The sequence below is a fragment of the Cryptotermes secundus genome, unplaced genomic scaffold (genome assembly GCF_002891405.2).
Source record: "Cryptotermes secundus unplaced genomic scaffold, Csec_1.0 scaffold644, whole genome shotgun sequence".
Taxonomy (NCBI): Eukaryota; Metazoa; Arthropoda; class Insecta; order Blattodea; family Kalotermitidae; genus Cryptotermes; species Cryptotermes secundus.
In genome coordinates this window covers 648,582-662,289 of record NW_019742971.1, presented here as the reverse complement: position 1 = coordinate 662,289, position 13,708 = coordinate 648,582, and the positions used below count along the sequence as shown (strand labels likewise).

At 41.6% G+C, this 13,708-nt stretch overlaps 1 protein-coding gene across 3 annotated transcripts in view; it reads right to left on the bottom strand.

Moving 5' to 3' along the window:
* Nucleotides 1-13,708, bottom strand: part of LOC111873618 (retinoblastoma-like protein 1) — a 37,965-nt gene that overhangs the window by 3,001 nt on the left and 21,256 nt on the right. For all 3 annotated transcript variants that reach the window (XM_023868485.2, XM_023868487.2, XM_023868488.2), the window contains 7 exons: nucleotides 11,227-11,431; nucleotides 9,139-9,324; nucleotides 7,865-8,118; nucleotides 4,970-5,149; nucleotides 4,321-4,501; nucleotides 2,760-2,965; nucleotides 1,769-1,945 (listed from right to left, as the gene is read on the bottom strand). In XM_023868485.2, coding sequence (XP_023724253.1) covers nucleotides 1,769-1,945; nucleotides 2,760-2,965; nucleotides 4,321-4,501; nucleotides 4,970-5,149; nucleotides 7,865-8,118; nucleotides 9,139-9,324; nucleotides 11,227-11,431 — 1,389 coding nt within the window. The remainder of the gene's footprint in view (nucleotides 1-1,768; nucleotides 1,946-2,759; nucleotides 2,966-4,320; nucleotides 4,502-4,969; nucleotides 5,150-7,864; nucleotides 8,119-9,138; nucleotides 9,325-11,226; nucleotides 11,432-13,708) is intronic.

The following is a 13,708-nucleotide window of genomic DNA, read 5'->3' as shown; positions in this document are numbered from 1 at the left end:
ACAACATGTAACACAATACAAGCAAAAATATTTTATCCTTCTATCTAATGTGACATTTCTGGTGCAATCATCTTCGTAACAATAAGCATGTCCTTGCGGTAAATGAACATCAAGACTAATGTGGTATACAAAAACACAAAGAACAAATTTGGAAAATGTGTTTACTCCAAAAACCTACAGGAAAGTTCATATAGGAAACCATTTTCCTTGTAATTTCCTTTTCCAAATGTCTGTAACAAGGCAATACATTTAACATCATTGCTTTAGAATATGACATTAGAAAAGTCCAGGAAAACCAGGTGTGACTGATATCAAACACAACACATTAGGTGCAGCTCTATGCTGATGATGTAAATCTATTGGGAGATAACACAAATACCATAAAGGAAAATACTGAAGCTGTGACTCTAGCAAGGAGGTTGGTCTAGAAGCAAACAGAGACAAAACCAAGTACAGCATGGTCACACTTTATGCAAATTTAAAACAGTGCAATATAAAAATATTAATAAAGGCTCACTTTATGCACAAAGTCTCAGACAATGCAAATCCCCAAAAAGTTACTTTACATTTATTCCTATGACAATACTTGATGTCTTGAAATATGTGAGGTCTCCAGGAATGCAGCCCTTGCATAAAATGTGACTACACCGTGTATGTTGTCTCGTCACTAGAATGCTAACAGATCCTTAAAAAATGTGGCGAAGTTCCAATATTTGGGAATGACAGTTACAAATCAAAATCTGATTCAGGAGGAAACTGAGAGCTGATTAAATATGGATACTGCTTGATACAATTCAGTTCAGAACCTTTAATCTTCTTGCCTTTTGTCTAAAAATGTAGATGTTAAAAAATACACATAACCACAATTTTACCTGTAGTTTGCATGAGTGTGAAATTTGGTCTCTGATATTAGGAGAACAACACTGACTAAACACATTTGAGAAGAGGGTACTAAGGAAAACATCTGGACTGAAGAGGAAAGAAACGAATGGAGGGTGAAGAAAACTGCATAATGAGATTCATTAACTTGTACCCTTCGCAGAATATAATCGGAATGATTAAGCCACAGAGGATATGATGAGGGAAAGCCAGGAGGAAAGAGACCACTATATAAACCCAGACACAGGTGGGAGGATAATATTAATATGGATCTTAAAGGAATAGGGTGGGGTGGTATGGACTTGATTCATCTGGCCCAGGACAAGAACCACTGCAGGGTTCTTATGAACACAGTAATGAACCTTTAGGTTGAATAAAAGTTGGGGAATTCTTGAGTAGGTGAGCAACTGGCGGCTTCTCAAGGACTCAGCTCTATGGAATTAGTGGAGTTTACTCCAAAACTGAGGCACATTTTTCCACCCTTGTTATCTGATGAACCCAAGTATCAACCTGAACTACAAATCAAAAGAACATGTATACAATTTAAACATTAAAAAAATTTAATAGAAGTACAGATTGTGAGAAAATTTGGAAAACAAAAAGCAAATATATATACATAAATAAACGGAAAAAAAAAACAGATGTTTTCATAAAATAATGATCAAGAGTACACATGAGACATGAAATTACAAATTGTGCTAGTTAAGCCTGTGGCAATATGCATGTGTCCACAAAAGAACAACATAAATTTATTTCTTAAAAGCCTTAATATTACAGGCCAGACAACACATAAGAAACGAATTCTACATGTTTGTTTCTTTGGCAGACACGGCATAAGAGAGCACTGTCACAGGGGAAAAGCAGAGCACAGCTAGCATATGCAACTCACTTTGGCTGGACTCCTGCTGAAGCAGTAACTGAGAGGCTGTGTTTGTATTGGAGAAGTTGGCAGCACCTTGGGCTCCAGCGATCGAATATACACAGTGTGCTTGTCTGACACTCTGCGATAAGGTGACATAGGCTGATTCTTGCCTACTGGTAATGGTGACAGAGCAAGATTCTCCATCTACAGAAGAGAGAAGGGAACCGGTTTCAATTTGTTGACAGGGAATAAAATTATATACATAATTTATCTCTAAGTTTTATAATTATATAAATTAATTTATGATTAAATTATCGTTTCACTTATTTAATTAAAATTTAGAGGATAAAGATGTGGTTGGATAGAACATATTGGCAGATTCCTGCTCCGAATCTTAAAATACAACTGAACATGACAGAATGAATATGGCTTATACTGAGGGAAAACAAAGCATACAATCTTACATAATGGCGAAAAAAAAATCTGGTATGACAAAAAATCCCCACACTTTCATAGTACAAAATTGTTCCCAGCTGCAGGTGACTCCTTTTCTGCAGTTTTTTTTTGTATGAACTGTAATTTACAGCTGTTACACCACACCCTGTTCTCCTCTCTTGCTTTGAGAAGGAAAATCGGCATTCCACTATCTAAGAATTGTAGGTCTGAATATTCTATGCCTGTACTAGATGGGAAATAAAAGCTGCAACAGAGGAACAAGAGTCAGCAGATAACGGATAAGCATTCAGTATTCCTACTTCATACGAGAATCAGATCTTAACCCATGGGCTTTTCAAGGCTTGCCTCGGTCCCTCCTGGCAAATGTTAGGCGAGTACCTCAAATTATATCACAGCTGTTTTCTTTCACATTGTTTAATTCATTATCATCCTATGGTATGATGCTACACGGTATGGGCTACTGAGCATCAACAAATAACATGGGGAAATTGATTTCACAGAGTTATGAAAACAAAAGTCAAATCTTTCAAATTAAAACATTTGAAGCTTTATGCATTATCACCTGTCCTCCACCAACGGAGAATTTCAGTGCAAATCCTTGGATTTCCTGCACATAGATTGTGTTGTAGAATTTTATGAGATCACCACGATCCTCAAACTCGAAACTATTTCCTGTGCCTGCAAGATGTGTTGGTGTAGGTGGAGCAGAAGGGGGCTGTGTGACAGATAGTGTGCTTGACGATCGGATCACATCCTTCGGTTCCTCACCTACACATCAAAATGCAGCATTGTTACTAAATATAGTACCACGCAGAATATACGACACATTTAATTACAACATCTAAAACCTGTCTGAAAGAACAGGCGGCAAAGGACACCATTAAGGTACAAGAGAGAGGAAACAAACAGAGTTTGAAACTGCAGCACAATAGGATGGCCCCATGTAATACCAAGTATACTGGGAAATAGGCTCCTTCTCTTCATCAGTTCCATACAACAGCAGTATTCATTTTTAATATTTATTTATCCCCAGCATTCACCCATATTCTGTAGCCTGTAGTCTGCAGGTGAACTATACCGATGGAGCAACCGCCACTTGTCGGCAAAGTTAGTGTCAACTTTTGCGGATAGATGGTGTCACGTGGTCAGTGCAACAGATTTTCACGGCCATTAATCTGTTTTCTAGACAGGAGCCCCTATTTCCTTGAAATAGCTCCTCAGTTATCCTCACGAGGCTGAGTGGACCCCATATTCACTGTTACAAAATCTCTCTTTACTTTATTGCTTCATCTCTCCTAGTCTCCTCTTTGCTAAAACACAATTTTCAGTCTGTAGTAATGGACGATAAAAGAGTACAGTGAGGAGCATTGCATTCACATTTTTGTTAGTAGCATGCATGCATGAGAGAAAACAGGAATGCACATAGCATTTAGTGTGAACGCCAGAAGGAAAGAGACCACTAGGAAGGCCTACATGTAAGTGGGAGGATAATATTAAGATAGAGATATAGGATGGAGCAGTATGGATTGAATTGATCTCTCTGAGGACAGGAACCAGTGAACATGGTAATGCACTTTTGAGTTCCATTAGATGCTGCGAGATTCTCAAGTAGCTCAGCATTTGCTACATCACAGCTGATACTCACAGCAACAGATGATAGATGAACTGTAAGGGATTTGCAAGGAAGTGGTCACACCAAGGTGCTATCCTGGAATTTGAGTGGAGAACTGGGAAACACCCATCAGGATAACCAGCAATTCAGCCAAGATTCAAACCAAGCACCTCCCTAACGTTACCGCTGTATCAACCGACTCAGTGAATGGATTCGTATGGCTCGGGGCAGGGTCCAATGGTGGGTTTCTGGAGACAAAATAATGAACCGTTTGGTTCCATAAATGAAAGGAAATCTGACAATCTGTGTGACCGTTAGCTTCTCAACAATACTTCTGTTTAGTGGAATTAGGCAAAATTCACTAAAACAAAATGATAGGCCCACAAATAGTTTGATTACAAGAGTAACTGCAACTTGCTTAAGGAAAATGACATGATAGAAGGAAACTGGCACATAAATAAATTCTGGGCAGTGGGCCAGGCTGCTGAATCACTGTACAATTTATTATTACCTTTGACCTCCGTGTCATTGGGGACAGGACTCGAGGTGTTTGAGGTACCATTGCTGGAAGAGCCAGACCCTCGCCTGTGCTTGGTGCAAAGCAGGACACTGCGGTAGACGTGTGAGGCCGCTTGTGGCTGGAGGCGGTAACAACGCATGATTTCTCCAAAAGCCCTCTCACTCTGAACCACCTATTCAGGTAAAAACCAAAATTATTTAATACAAAAACAGAATTTCTTTTGCTGTATAATTATTGTGTTTCTGGGCATTAGCCATCGTCCTGTTTTCATTTAAAACACACAACGTTTCAGAGACTGGGTTCTGTATCTCTCCTCTGGTGGGACCTAATCTGCTGGGCCCAATCAACAGAGCTAGTCCCTACCTCCAGACACCACCATCAACACACAATAGAATGTATAAGCCAAGAACAGCATACACCATCTGAGAGTTAACAAACATTGAAAAAACTTCACACGAGGCCTAGCACTTATGTCCATGTGTGTTTTAAATAAAAATAGGATGATGATTAATATCCAGGAACATAATAACTGTATTATTATACCATCATCACAAACTTCTACATTGTATTCTGTATTAGATAAATAATATTTTAAGCTTTGAAGCACTCGATAAACCCTGCATTTGAGATTTATATTAACCTTGCAGATGACATAGACTGAACACATTAAAATCTGGTCTGCGTGACGGTCCTGCATCAAGTCTGCGTGGTGGATAATGGTGTGCTCGAAGCATGTCCAAATCTTCCGTTTCAGCTCCATATCTTTTATGTTGAGATGAAGACACAACTCTTGCATGCGGACAGATGCCAGATGGTAGAACTGAAAAGAAATAGGGCCATAGTTTATATATATATATACATCATACAATACAATACATAGAGATTGGTCTTATATTATGCTTGAAATAAGTTTGTGAAGATAGTATATTAACCTTTAACGGCCGAATGTTATATATATATCGGCAGGACACGTGCTCTCTTTGGGAGTGCTGACAGTTTGACCTTGGGTTTGAAACCAAAACAAACGCTCATGTCAGTGGTTCATGCCTTAGCTATGAACAATGAAATCGTTTATCATGGTACTGGTTTCCATACTATTTATCTTTAGATATGACTGTTTATGACCTGGTCAGCCAAATATAGCCCAACTTTGTTTCGAGAACTGATGAGGAAATATTCATCAGTGCTTGCATATGAGTGCTTCCAGAGCCTTCAAGGATTGGTTTTCAGTGGCGAATTATCAGTTAGGAAGTCAGTGTCATACTGTCATATATTTTTTTGTATATCATTTTTATTTTGTGTCTTGGAAGAGGTATAAACCCACTGAGCCAGTATTAATATGTGAGTAAAAGATATCTTCGCCATTGTGACTTTCGGTATCAGTTTCGAACTGGCACTCTTTTCGACAAGTATTATAATTACTTTGCATCACTATTTTGCCAGCAGTACTAATAGGTGAGAGTGTCGCTTTGTCAGTCAACATAATTTATTTGATTTTGCTAGAAACCGCCATCCCCCAAGATAATTCATCAATTGCACAAGGCGAATATCACAGTCAGTGGTGTTTCTTGGGTGGAGGCCAAGGTTATCTGGGGCCCAACTGAGTCGACTGGAGGTGAAACATTCATAACACTGGCCAACCAAAGGGAAACAAAGACATTCTCGTGTGTTTCGCTAAATAAGAAAAGCAGGAGCACGCTCTTCTATTGTAAAAAGGGTGGTGTCACTCTGTGTGAGATGGACTGCTTCAAGAAGTTCCACGCGCGTCAGAGTGCGTGAGTATCGTAAACTGTGAAGAGACACAGTTCAAACTTGTGTACAGTCTGAACAAAATATTATTGTATACAGTGTGATTATATTGTAACGTGTCTGGAATCCAGAGGAGTCACTTCCATGGAAACACAAGAATAGACCGTTACATAAGAAGTAACAATAGCGGCACTGTAATCCCAACAGTGAGCCGTTGTGTAGAGAACACCGAATCTCCACGGTTACGACAAATACGCGTAGCGTTCCCACAGAGACAATGCAATAACAATGGGTCATTGCGTAGGAGACGCAGAACCAACAAAGCAACGTTTCCACTGCTATAACAGAGGATTCATCTGCCTAGCAGCGGCCAAGGTTATAAAAGCCCGGCTTCGACGAGAAGTCTTCAGTCTTCGTCGAGCCATCTAAGAAGCCAGTCGTTACCAAGCCTTTGGAGTGGAGTCAGTCTCGGAATCCGCCAGAGAAGACAGTCCAGCATCGCCGAGATATTGTGAGCAGTAATTGTACCACTGCAAGAGCAAATGATTGTAAAGTGTGTGTAAGGCGAGCGAACGTAATAAACTCGCTATATCAGAAGACGGCGTGAACTTATTTGTAGCGTGACACACAAAACACGCTACAATATTTACAATATAACCATTTTTCAAGTTTGAAGAAAAATCAATGGGTAAGTCCTTTGGAATTTCATAACACATATAATAAAGATTATATTTTGCATTTCATCACAAAATAATCACAGTTAATTTCTGTTTGTAAAAATTGCTCTTTTGTGTATATGTAGAAAATTTTGTCTTGCAGGTCGTTTTTACACGTAGTTCGTATGTCTATGTTGCATAGAACGGAAAATATGTATTTTTTTCTGAAAGTCTGCAATGTTAATTAATTAGGGTGATTTAAATACTGGCTGCAGAGGCTCCCGGCAATTTAAAAGTCCGTACATTAAAGGTTAACACAATTATTGTGTTTCTTGACATTATCCATCAATCTGTTTTGATTTAAAACACAGATTTCAAAGACTGAATTCCGTCTTCATCTTCAGGTGGAACCTACTCAGTCAGGCCCAATCAATTGAGCTGGTCCCTATCTCCCTAGCTCTATCAATTGGGCCTAACTGAGTAGGTTCCACCTGAAGATAGAGACAGAATCTAGTCTCTGAAACACTGCATTTTAAATAAAAACCGGATGGATAGCGCCCAGAAACACGATAATGTACCCTTGAAGTGATACCAACTTCAATCTGTGTTGCATCCCCTCTTCAAGATTAAGCCCCCTGCAGACCTGCCTCTGACATGAACTCCACCATCTTGCTTAATGGGCATTATGAGAGTCACCTGGCTTCAAGCAGCAGGTTCCCCAGTCACCAAATCTCAAATCATCTAAACCTTCTGGCAGTGTATTTTATACTCTCTATGCAGTCTTCCGCAAAGTGCATAAAATGAACGCCTCATGGGGGGGGGGGCAGGAAGTGTACACCTACATGCACTCTAAACTGTTTCATGAACTCAAGATGAAATTTGACACTGCATATCAATATACTCGTAGAAGTCATCAAGAAAATTTTATTTTGGTTCATAATGGTCTAGTATGAGCCTGCTTTACATACAGTTGCAACAAAACTTTACCATAGCCACCAACTTGTTCCAGTTTATTATAAACTGAAGACTGGACAAGCACACATACAAAGATGTAATTCTATATGCCCCTCCTTCCTTACATAGCACATACACAACAGACTGACACTAGCCAGCCACCAGATCATAGTTACCTTCCTGAAGAACAGCCCTAAGGATCCCGTTCGTTTTGGTTTTTTGTCCTTATTTGCCACAGCCTGCAACGGCAATGACTGTTGTTGCTGTTTTGGTGACAGCTGCAGCTGCTGTTTGTTGGGCGATGCTTGCTGTGAAGTGGAAGGTTGTGGCTGTTTCAGGGCTCCTGTAGGCTGTGCCTGAATGATAACACTTGCAGCACCTGGTACGTACGAGATGGGAATGTAGCGCTGACCATTCTCACCTTCAATTGCTGCAAACAATTGGACACAAACCATACTAATGTAAGGTTTCTTTAAATCCTAAATGTTATCCAAAAATATACATTAAAAATAAAATACTGCAACAACTATGAGTATTATTTAATTACCTAGAATGCAATCTGTCTTAAGTTTGGTGATCACATTCTTAAAACATTACTGATCCCTGCACATACATACATATAGAAACACACTGTGGCATAGTTGTTCAAAGCAAAATCTGTGGAGGCAGAGAAACAGCTGTTGCTAGGTAATGGCTCATACACATGCAGCAGAGGAATGAGTGACATTTGCTGTGATGTCATGCAACAACAGAAGAGGCATTCTCTGTGGGTCCGTGCTACACAACTGTAGTAACATTTCTGCAGCAGTGAATCAACACAGAACCTCAGATAAAGTGGTCTTTTCCATGGGTCCACCCTGAGGCTATATAATGAGGATCTCACATAGCTAGAATTAGAACTGAGTTGAGTTCTGGAGTTGCAGCACAGAATTGAGTCGGCAGCTGAAGGTGAATGAGAGAAATGGCAAGAAAGGAATCACACCGTGCAAAGAAGACTTCATATGTGATTTGATGTTACAGTGAGACTGTTTTGAATCTGCTGCAGGGAACGACTAGTGGAGAGTGTAACAGACTGTGGACACTAGTCAACTCTAAAGTGTGGAAATAGTGATAGTGCTGTAATTGCCTGTATTTGCGAGTTGTGTGCATAAGGTGTCAATAAATCCAATCATCCAATCCAAAACCCGTCCATAAGTCAAGCACAAACCCTAACACGTGATAATACATTTATACCTGACTCAGTGTGCCATCGAACTGTATGTTCACGTGCTGCCACAAAGAAATGGCAGAGAAACACTGTGTTAAGTCATTCTGCCATAACATATTAACTGGTATGCAATATATACATACTCTGTATGAATAAATCATCTCTGGACCACTGCAGCAGACAAAAATTAAAGCTAACGAATATGAAACTGTACTGTACGTTTTCTGAACCAGTGAAACTCACTCTGAATATTAATCGACATCATCTTAGCTGAGGTCTGTAGGAGAGACTGTCCAGGTTGCACTACAGATGTTCTGATATTATGTACTCCAGGACCTTCTGCAAACAACCGCTTCTTTGCAGCACTTGATCCAGCTGGTGGTGAGTGAAATCTCTCAGAAACTGATGATACTGGTGACTGAGATAGATCTGTAAAGAGACAAGGTATGAAAATTTTCTCTCCCAATGAACTCACTGCACTGCAAGAACCTATTCATTACAAGCGGTTTCACGGCTTGGGATGGTGTCTCACTTTAAAATATTGTCATATGTTTAATGACTAGACACAGGGTTCGAGCTGATAACTGGATTTACTGAACACCTGTAACTTGTAACTATAAGAGTTTCACAGATCTACATGATCTATAGGCTTCTATGACATCACCAGGCATTGCCAGGTAACAGATTGAAACAATATGTATTCCTCCGCTTCCATACTCACATCCTTACTGGGTGGTGATTGGGTTACAAGTAGCTGTTTTTTTTTTTGGCTTCTTGGGGTGGAGTGTGAGTGACTCCACTTGGTACGTTGGCCAACTAATTGGCCTACTGTACCAGCCCCAGACAGATGATGATGATGATGATGATGAATGTGGAGCAACTGGAGTGAAAACTGGCAGGGGAAACCGAAGTACTCGGAGGAAACCTGCTCCAATGCCACTTTGCCCACCACAAATCCCACATGATCTGATCTAGGTTCAAACCTGGGCTGCCGCAGTGGGAAGCTGGCGACTAACCGCCGAAGTTATGGCATGGCTGGCTCACAACTAACTCTCAGTTGTAACTCATGAGTGCTGTCTTTGGATTCCATGTCACAATTTGTTAGAATACATTTAACAAGAGACTCTCTACATGCATTAATTTTCTACTAGACCACCACATTTGTAGGAATGGTGTGAGGTGTTGCACTGAGAGCATGCTTTTGTTTCAGGACAAAATGAAGTTATAACCAGTCAGGTGCTCCTTTGTGTCTCGAGTCACTGCAGTTTATAGCTGTCTAGATAATTCATGATTAACCTTTCCCAGCTGTATGGAGTGTTACTGCAATGGCACACACGCACGGTCCAGGTACTCAAGTATCATGTTTCTTAATAATACAACTTCCTTTAAAAATAAAGCTGTGTGCTAGGTAATTTAAAACCACCTATCATTTGGCAATAACCTTTCAGAAGTCAAAACTTTGGGGCATGATTTTGTTAACCGTTTACACATACCTATCACATGACTGGCCATGTACACTAATGTATACAAGGAATGTTACAGTGGAACACTAATTTGAGACCAGCCGGGATAGTGACTGGCTATGGGCTGGAGGACCAAGGGGTTGGAGTATCAGTCCCAGTAGGGTCCAAGGATTTTATTTTCTCCATGCTGTCCAGACAAGCTCTGGGGTCCACCCAACCTATCCAATGGGTGCAGTGGGCTCCTCCCCTGGGGGGTAAAGCAGCCGGGACATGAAGGTGATCACTCACTTCCAGCTAGTGCCTAGGTTAAGAAAATGTGGATGTATACATCCACTACCCAATATAGCTTCATGGAATGGAAGTAAGTGAAGTAAAGGTATCCCTGCAAGAGGCTGTGGAGGCACATAGGGTTGTGAGATGGCAGTGAGGTTGTCAGCCCTACGCGTCAGCTGCCCTTTACCCCAAAGAACATTCCAAGAATATTCCTGGTACTCATTTCTGTTAGAGGCTGAGTTGGCCCCAGGGCCACAGTGCACCTGGAAGGATTAAGTCACTTGAAAAAATCCAATGACCTCATTGGGACTTGAACCCATGACCTTCCAGCTTGTAGCATAGTGCCTCAACCACCTATGCTACCGTGTGCACCCACCTTCATGGTATAGTGCTTGGTTAAGCAAACGGACAACTTTACCTTTTACCCCCATTTGATGTTTCTCAATTTCAAATTTTCCTCCATTTGATGTCGATTTCTACTAATCCCAAGTAGTCGTCTGTTTTAAACTTAACAGCACAATGACTCCTCAATTTCGTGTTCAAATCAACCATTCCTTCCAAACTGGAATCCATGTCTATTGCATTTAATGCTTACTCTGAGCAGGGGCCACCCTGTCAATTCCTGTTGTCAGCCTTCGAATGACCGGGTTGGGACAGGATACAGAAGATGTTGTGTCATCCAACTGCCCAGGCAAGCAAACGTCTTCACACGATGGTACTGGCAGTCCAGATTTGCGGATATTCTCCCAGAGGGGGCTCTCAGAACGCCATGCCAATGATTCCAAAATCTTCTCTTCCACCTGTAAGCATCAACGTAAGAAAAATTAAAGGGTGAAAACCTCCAACCATTACCATTCTTTACTCTAAAGTTAAACCAAATGCTAGGCGAGAAACGCTGCTCCAGTAAGGGTCTAATGTAACTTAAATTTTCACTTAGTGGGGGGTGGAGTCCAACTGGGTCCACTCGGCATGGCAGCCACCGATTTGTCTATTATACCTGCCCTGGGTGATTATGATGGAGAATTTGGAGCAATGAAGATTGGCAGGGGAGACCGAAGTACTTGGAGAAAACGTGCACCAGCGCCACTTTGTCCACCACATATCCCACTTGATCATGGCCGGGATCGAACCTGGGCTGCCGCGGTGGGAAGTCAGCGACTAATGCAATACCGAGCTGCCTGACATTAGGACTGTGCCATAGCTCAAGCGGTTAGTCGCTGGCTTCCCACCGCGGCGGCCCTGGTTCGATCCCGGGTCTGGTCAAGTGGGATTTGTGGTGGACAAAGTGGTGCTGGGGCAGGTTTTCTCCGAGTACTTCGGTTTCCCCTGCCTATCTTCATTCCACCAATTGCTCCAGTCACCCTCACCTATCATCTGGGGCTGGTACAGTAGGCCAGAAGTGGCCGCAGTACAAGGGACTTAGTCCCATCCCACTAGCAATAAGAAAAAAGGCAGGCAAGCAGCCAGCGATAAGCAGGGGCAGCCAGAATAATTTTCTTCTTTAGTTTACTCCTTGATTCTGAAGATTGAGGCAGTACGCTCTTCCGAAACGTCGATGGACTTATGCCGGTCTGCGCACCGCTGTGTGAACCTCAAACCAGAGAAGGAACAAGTTTCTCGAAAATGTAATGGGATTATGCCCTTCTTTCACTAGAGCTGGATTTATTTATCGCTGCCTGTGTACGACACACCCCCTTTCAGAGCCGTGTCCAGCAACCCCACCTACACTACTTGAGCTTAAGGGCAGTGAAATGAAAGTGCTGCTTCCGTTCGTCCCATGTTACGTACATCCGGACGGTTTTGATAAACATCTTATGAGGCGAAATCGTGTGTTGACACTTGTACACGTGCAATTGGTAACATTAGTCCACTATTTTAAATATTTTCCTTGTCTCGTGTATATTATAGCTTCAGGTTTTAACCCTTTAAAGACTGAATTTCCTGTAAATCGTATATATGTATCCAGGCCGCGCCATAGCTCAAGCGGTTAGTCGCTGGCTTCCAGATCCCGGGTCTGGTCAAGTGGGATTTGTGTTGGACAAAGTGTCGCTGGGGCAGGTTTCCCCTGCCAATCTTCATTCCGCCAATTGCTCCACAATCACCCTCACCTATCATCTGGGGCTGGTACAATAGGCCAGAAGTGGCTGCAGTACAAGTGACTTAGACCCACCACACTAGCATAAAAAAAAGAGAGAGAGCTGCCTGACATCAGGGGCTGTGACAGCCCCACATGGGACTGGAGGAATGGCAAGAAACACCCTGTTCCATGCTAAATTGTCTATCACATAGATTTAATTTAATAATTTAAATTTAGTGAACAAGAACAAACATGTCGAACACTATACCATGATACCCAACTGGTGAGAAATTTCAAACTTTTAATTGCCCTTAACCCCTTCAGGACTACAGTTGCAACAACACTACCAGCATCTTTTCAACAGCCTACCGTCACAGATACAAGTTTCAACATTTCATCACCATAGGACAGTTACACACACACACAGGAGAGTTTTGTAAGACATCTGTATTCATGGGGCACATACTGGGAGCAGAATCTTATGAAACCAGTTTTATTGTCTAGAAGGGCACACATATAAGGAGGAAACGCTGTATCCTCTGTATCACAGCAACTGAACCAAGTACAAGTAAATAAACGTGTGCTGTGAAGCCGTGAAGGCCCATAGGGTTGTGATATGTTGAGGCTCCTACATTTTCTAGACAATCGGCTCATAGATGGTGGTGAGTTTGTCAGCCTTATGCACCGGCCACCCTTTACCCCCAGGAATATTTCAACAATGTTCCTGGTACTCATTTCTGTTAGAGGCTGAGTTGACTCCAGGGCCATAGTGCGGCTGGAAGGATTAGGTCAATTGAAAAAATCCAATGACCTCATCGGGACCTGAACCTGCAACCTTCTGGCTTGTAGCATAGTGCCTCAACCAACTACACTACCACGTGCCCCAAAACAAATATAAGGTCACATTGTAAACTGATTGTATTCCATGCTTCAAACCTGACTGTTGATGAAGTGAATGAAATACTTTAAAGCTACTGTTACGGACTATCGGACACTTCTT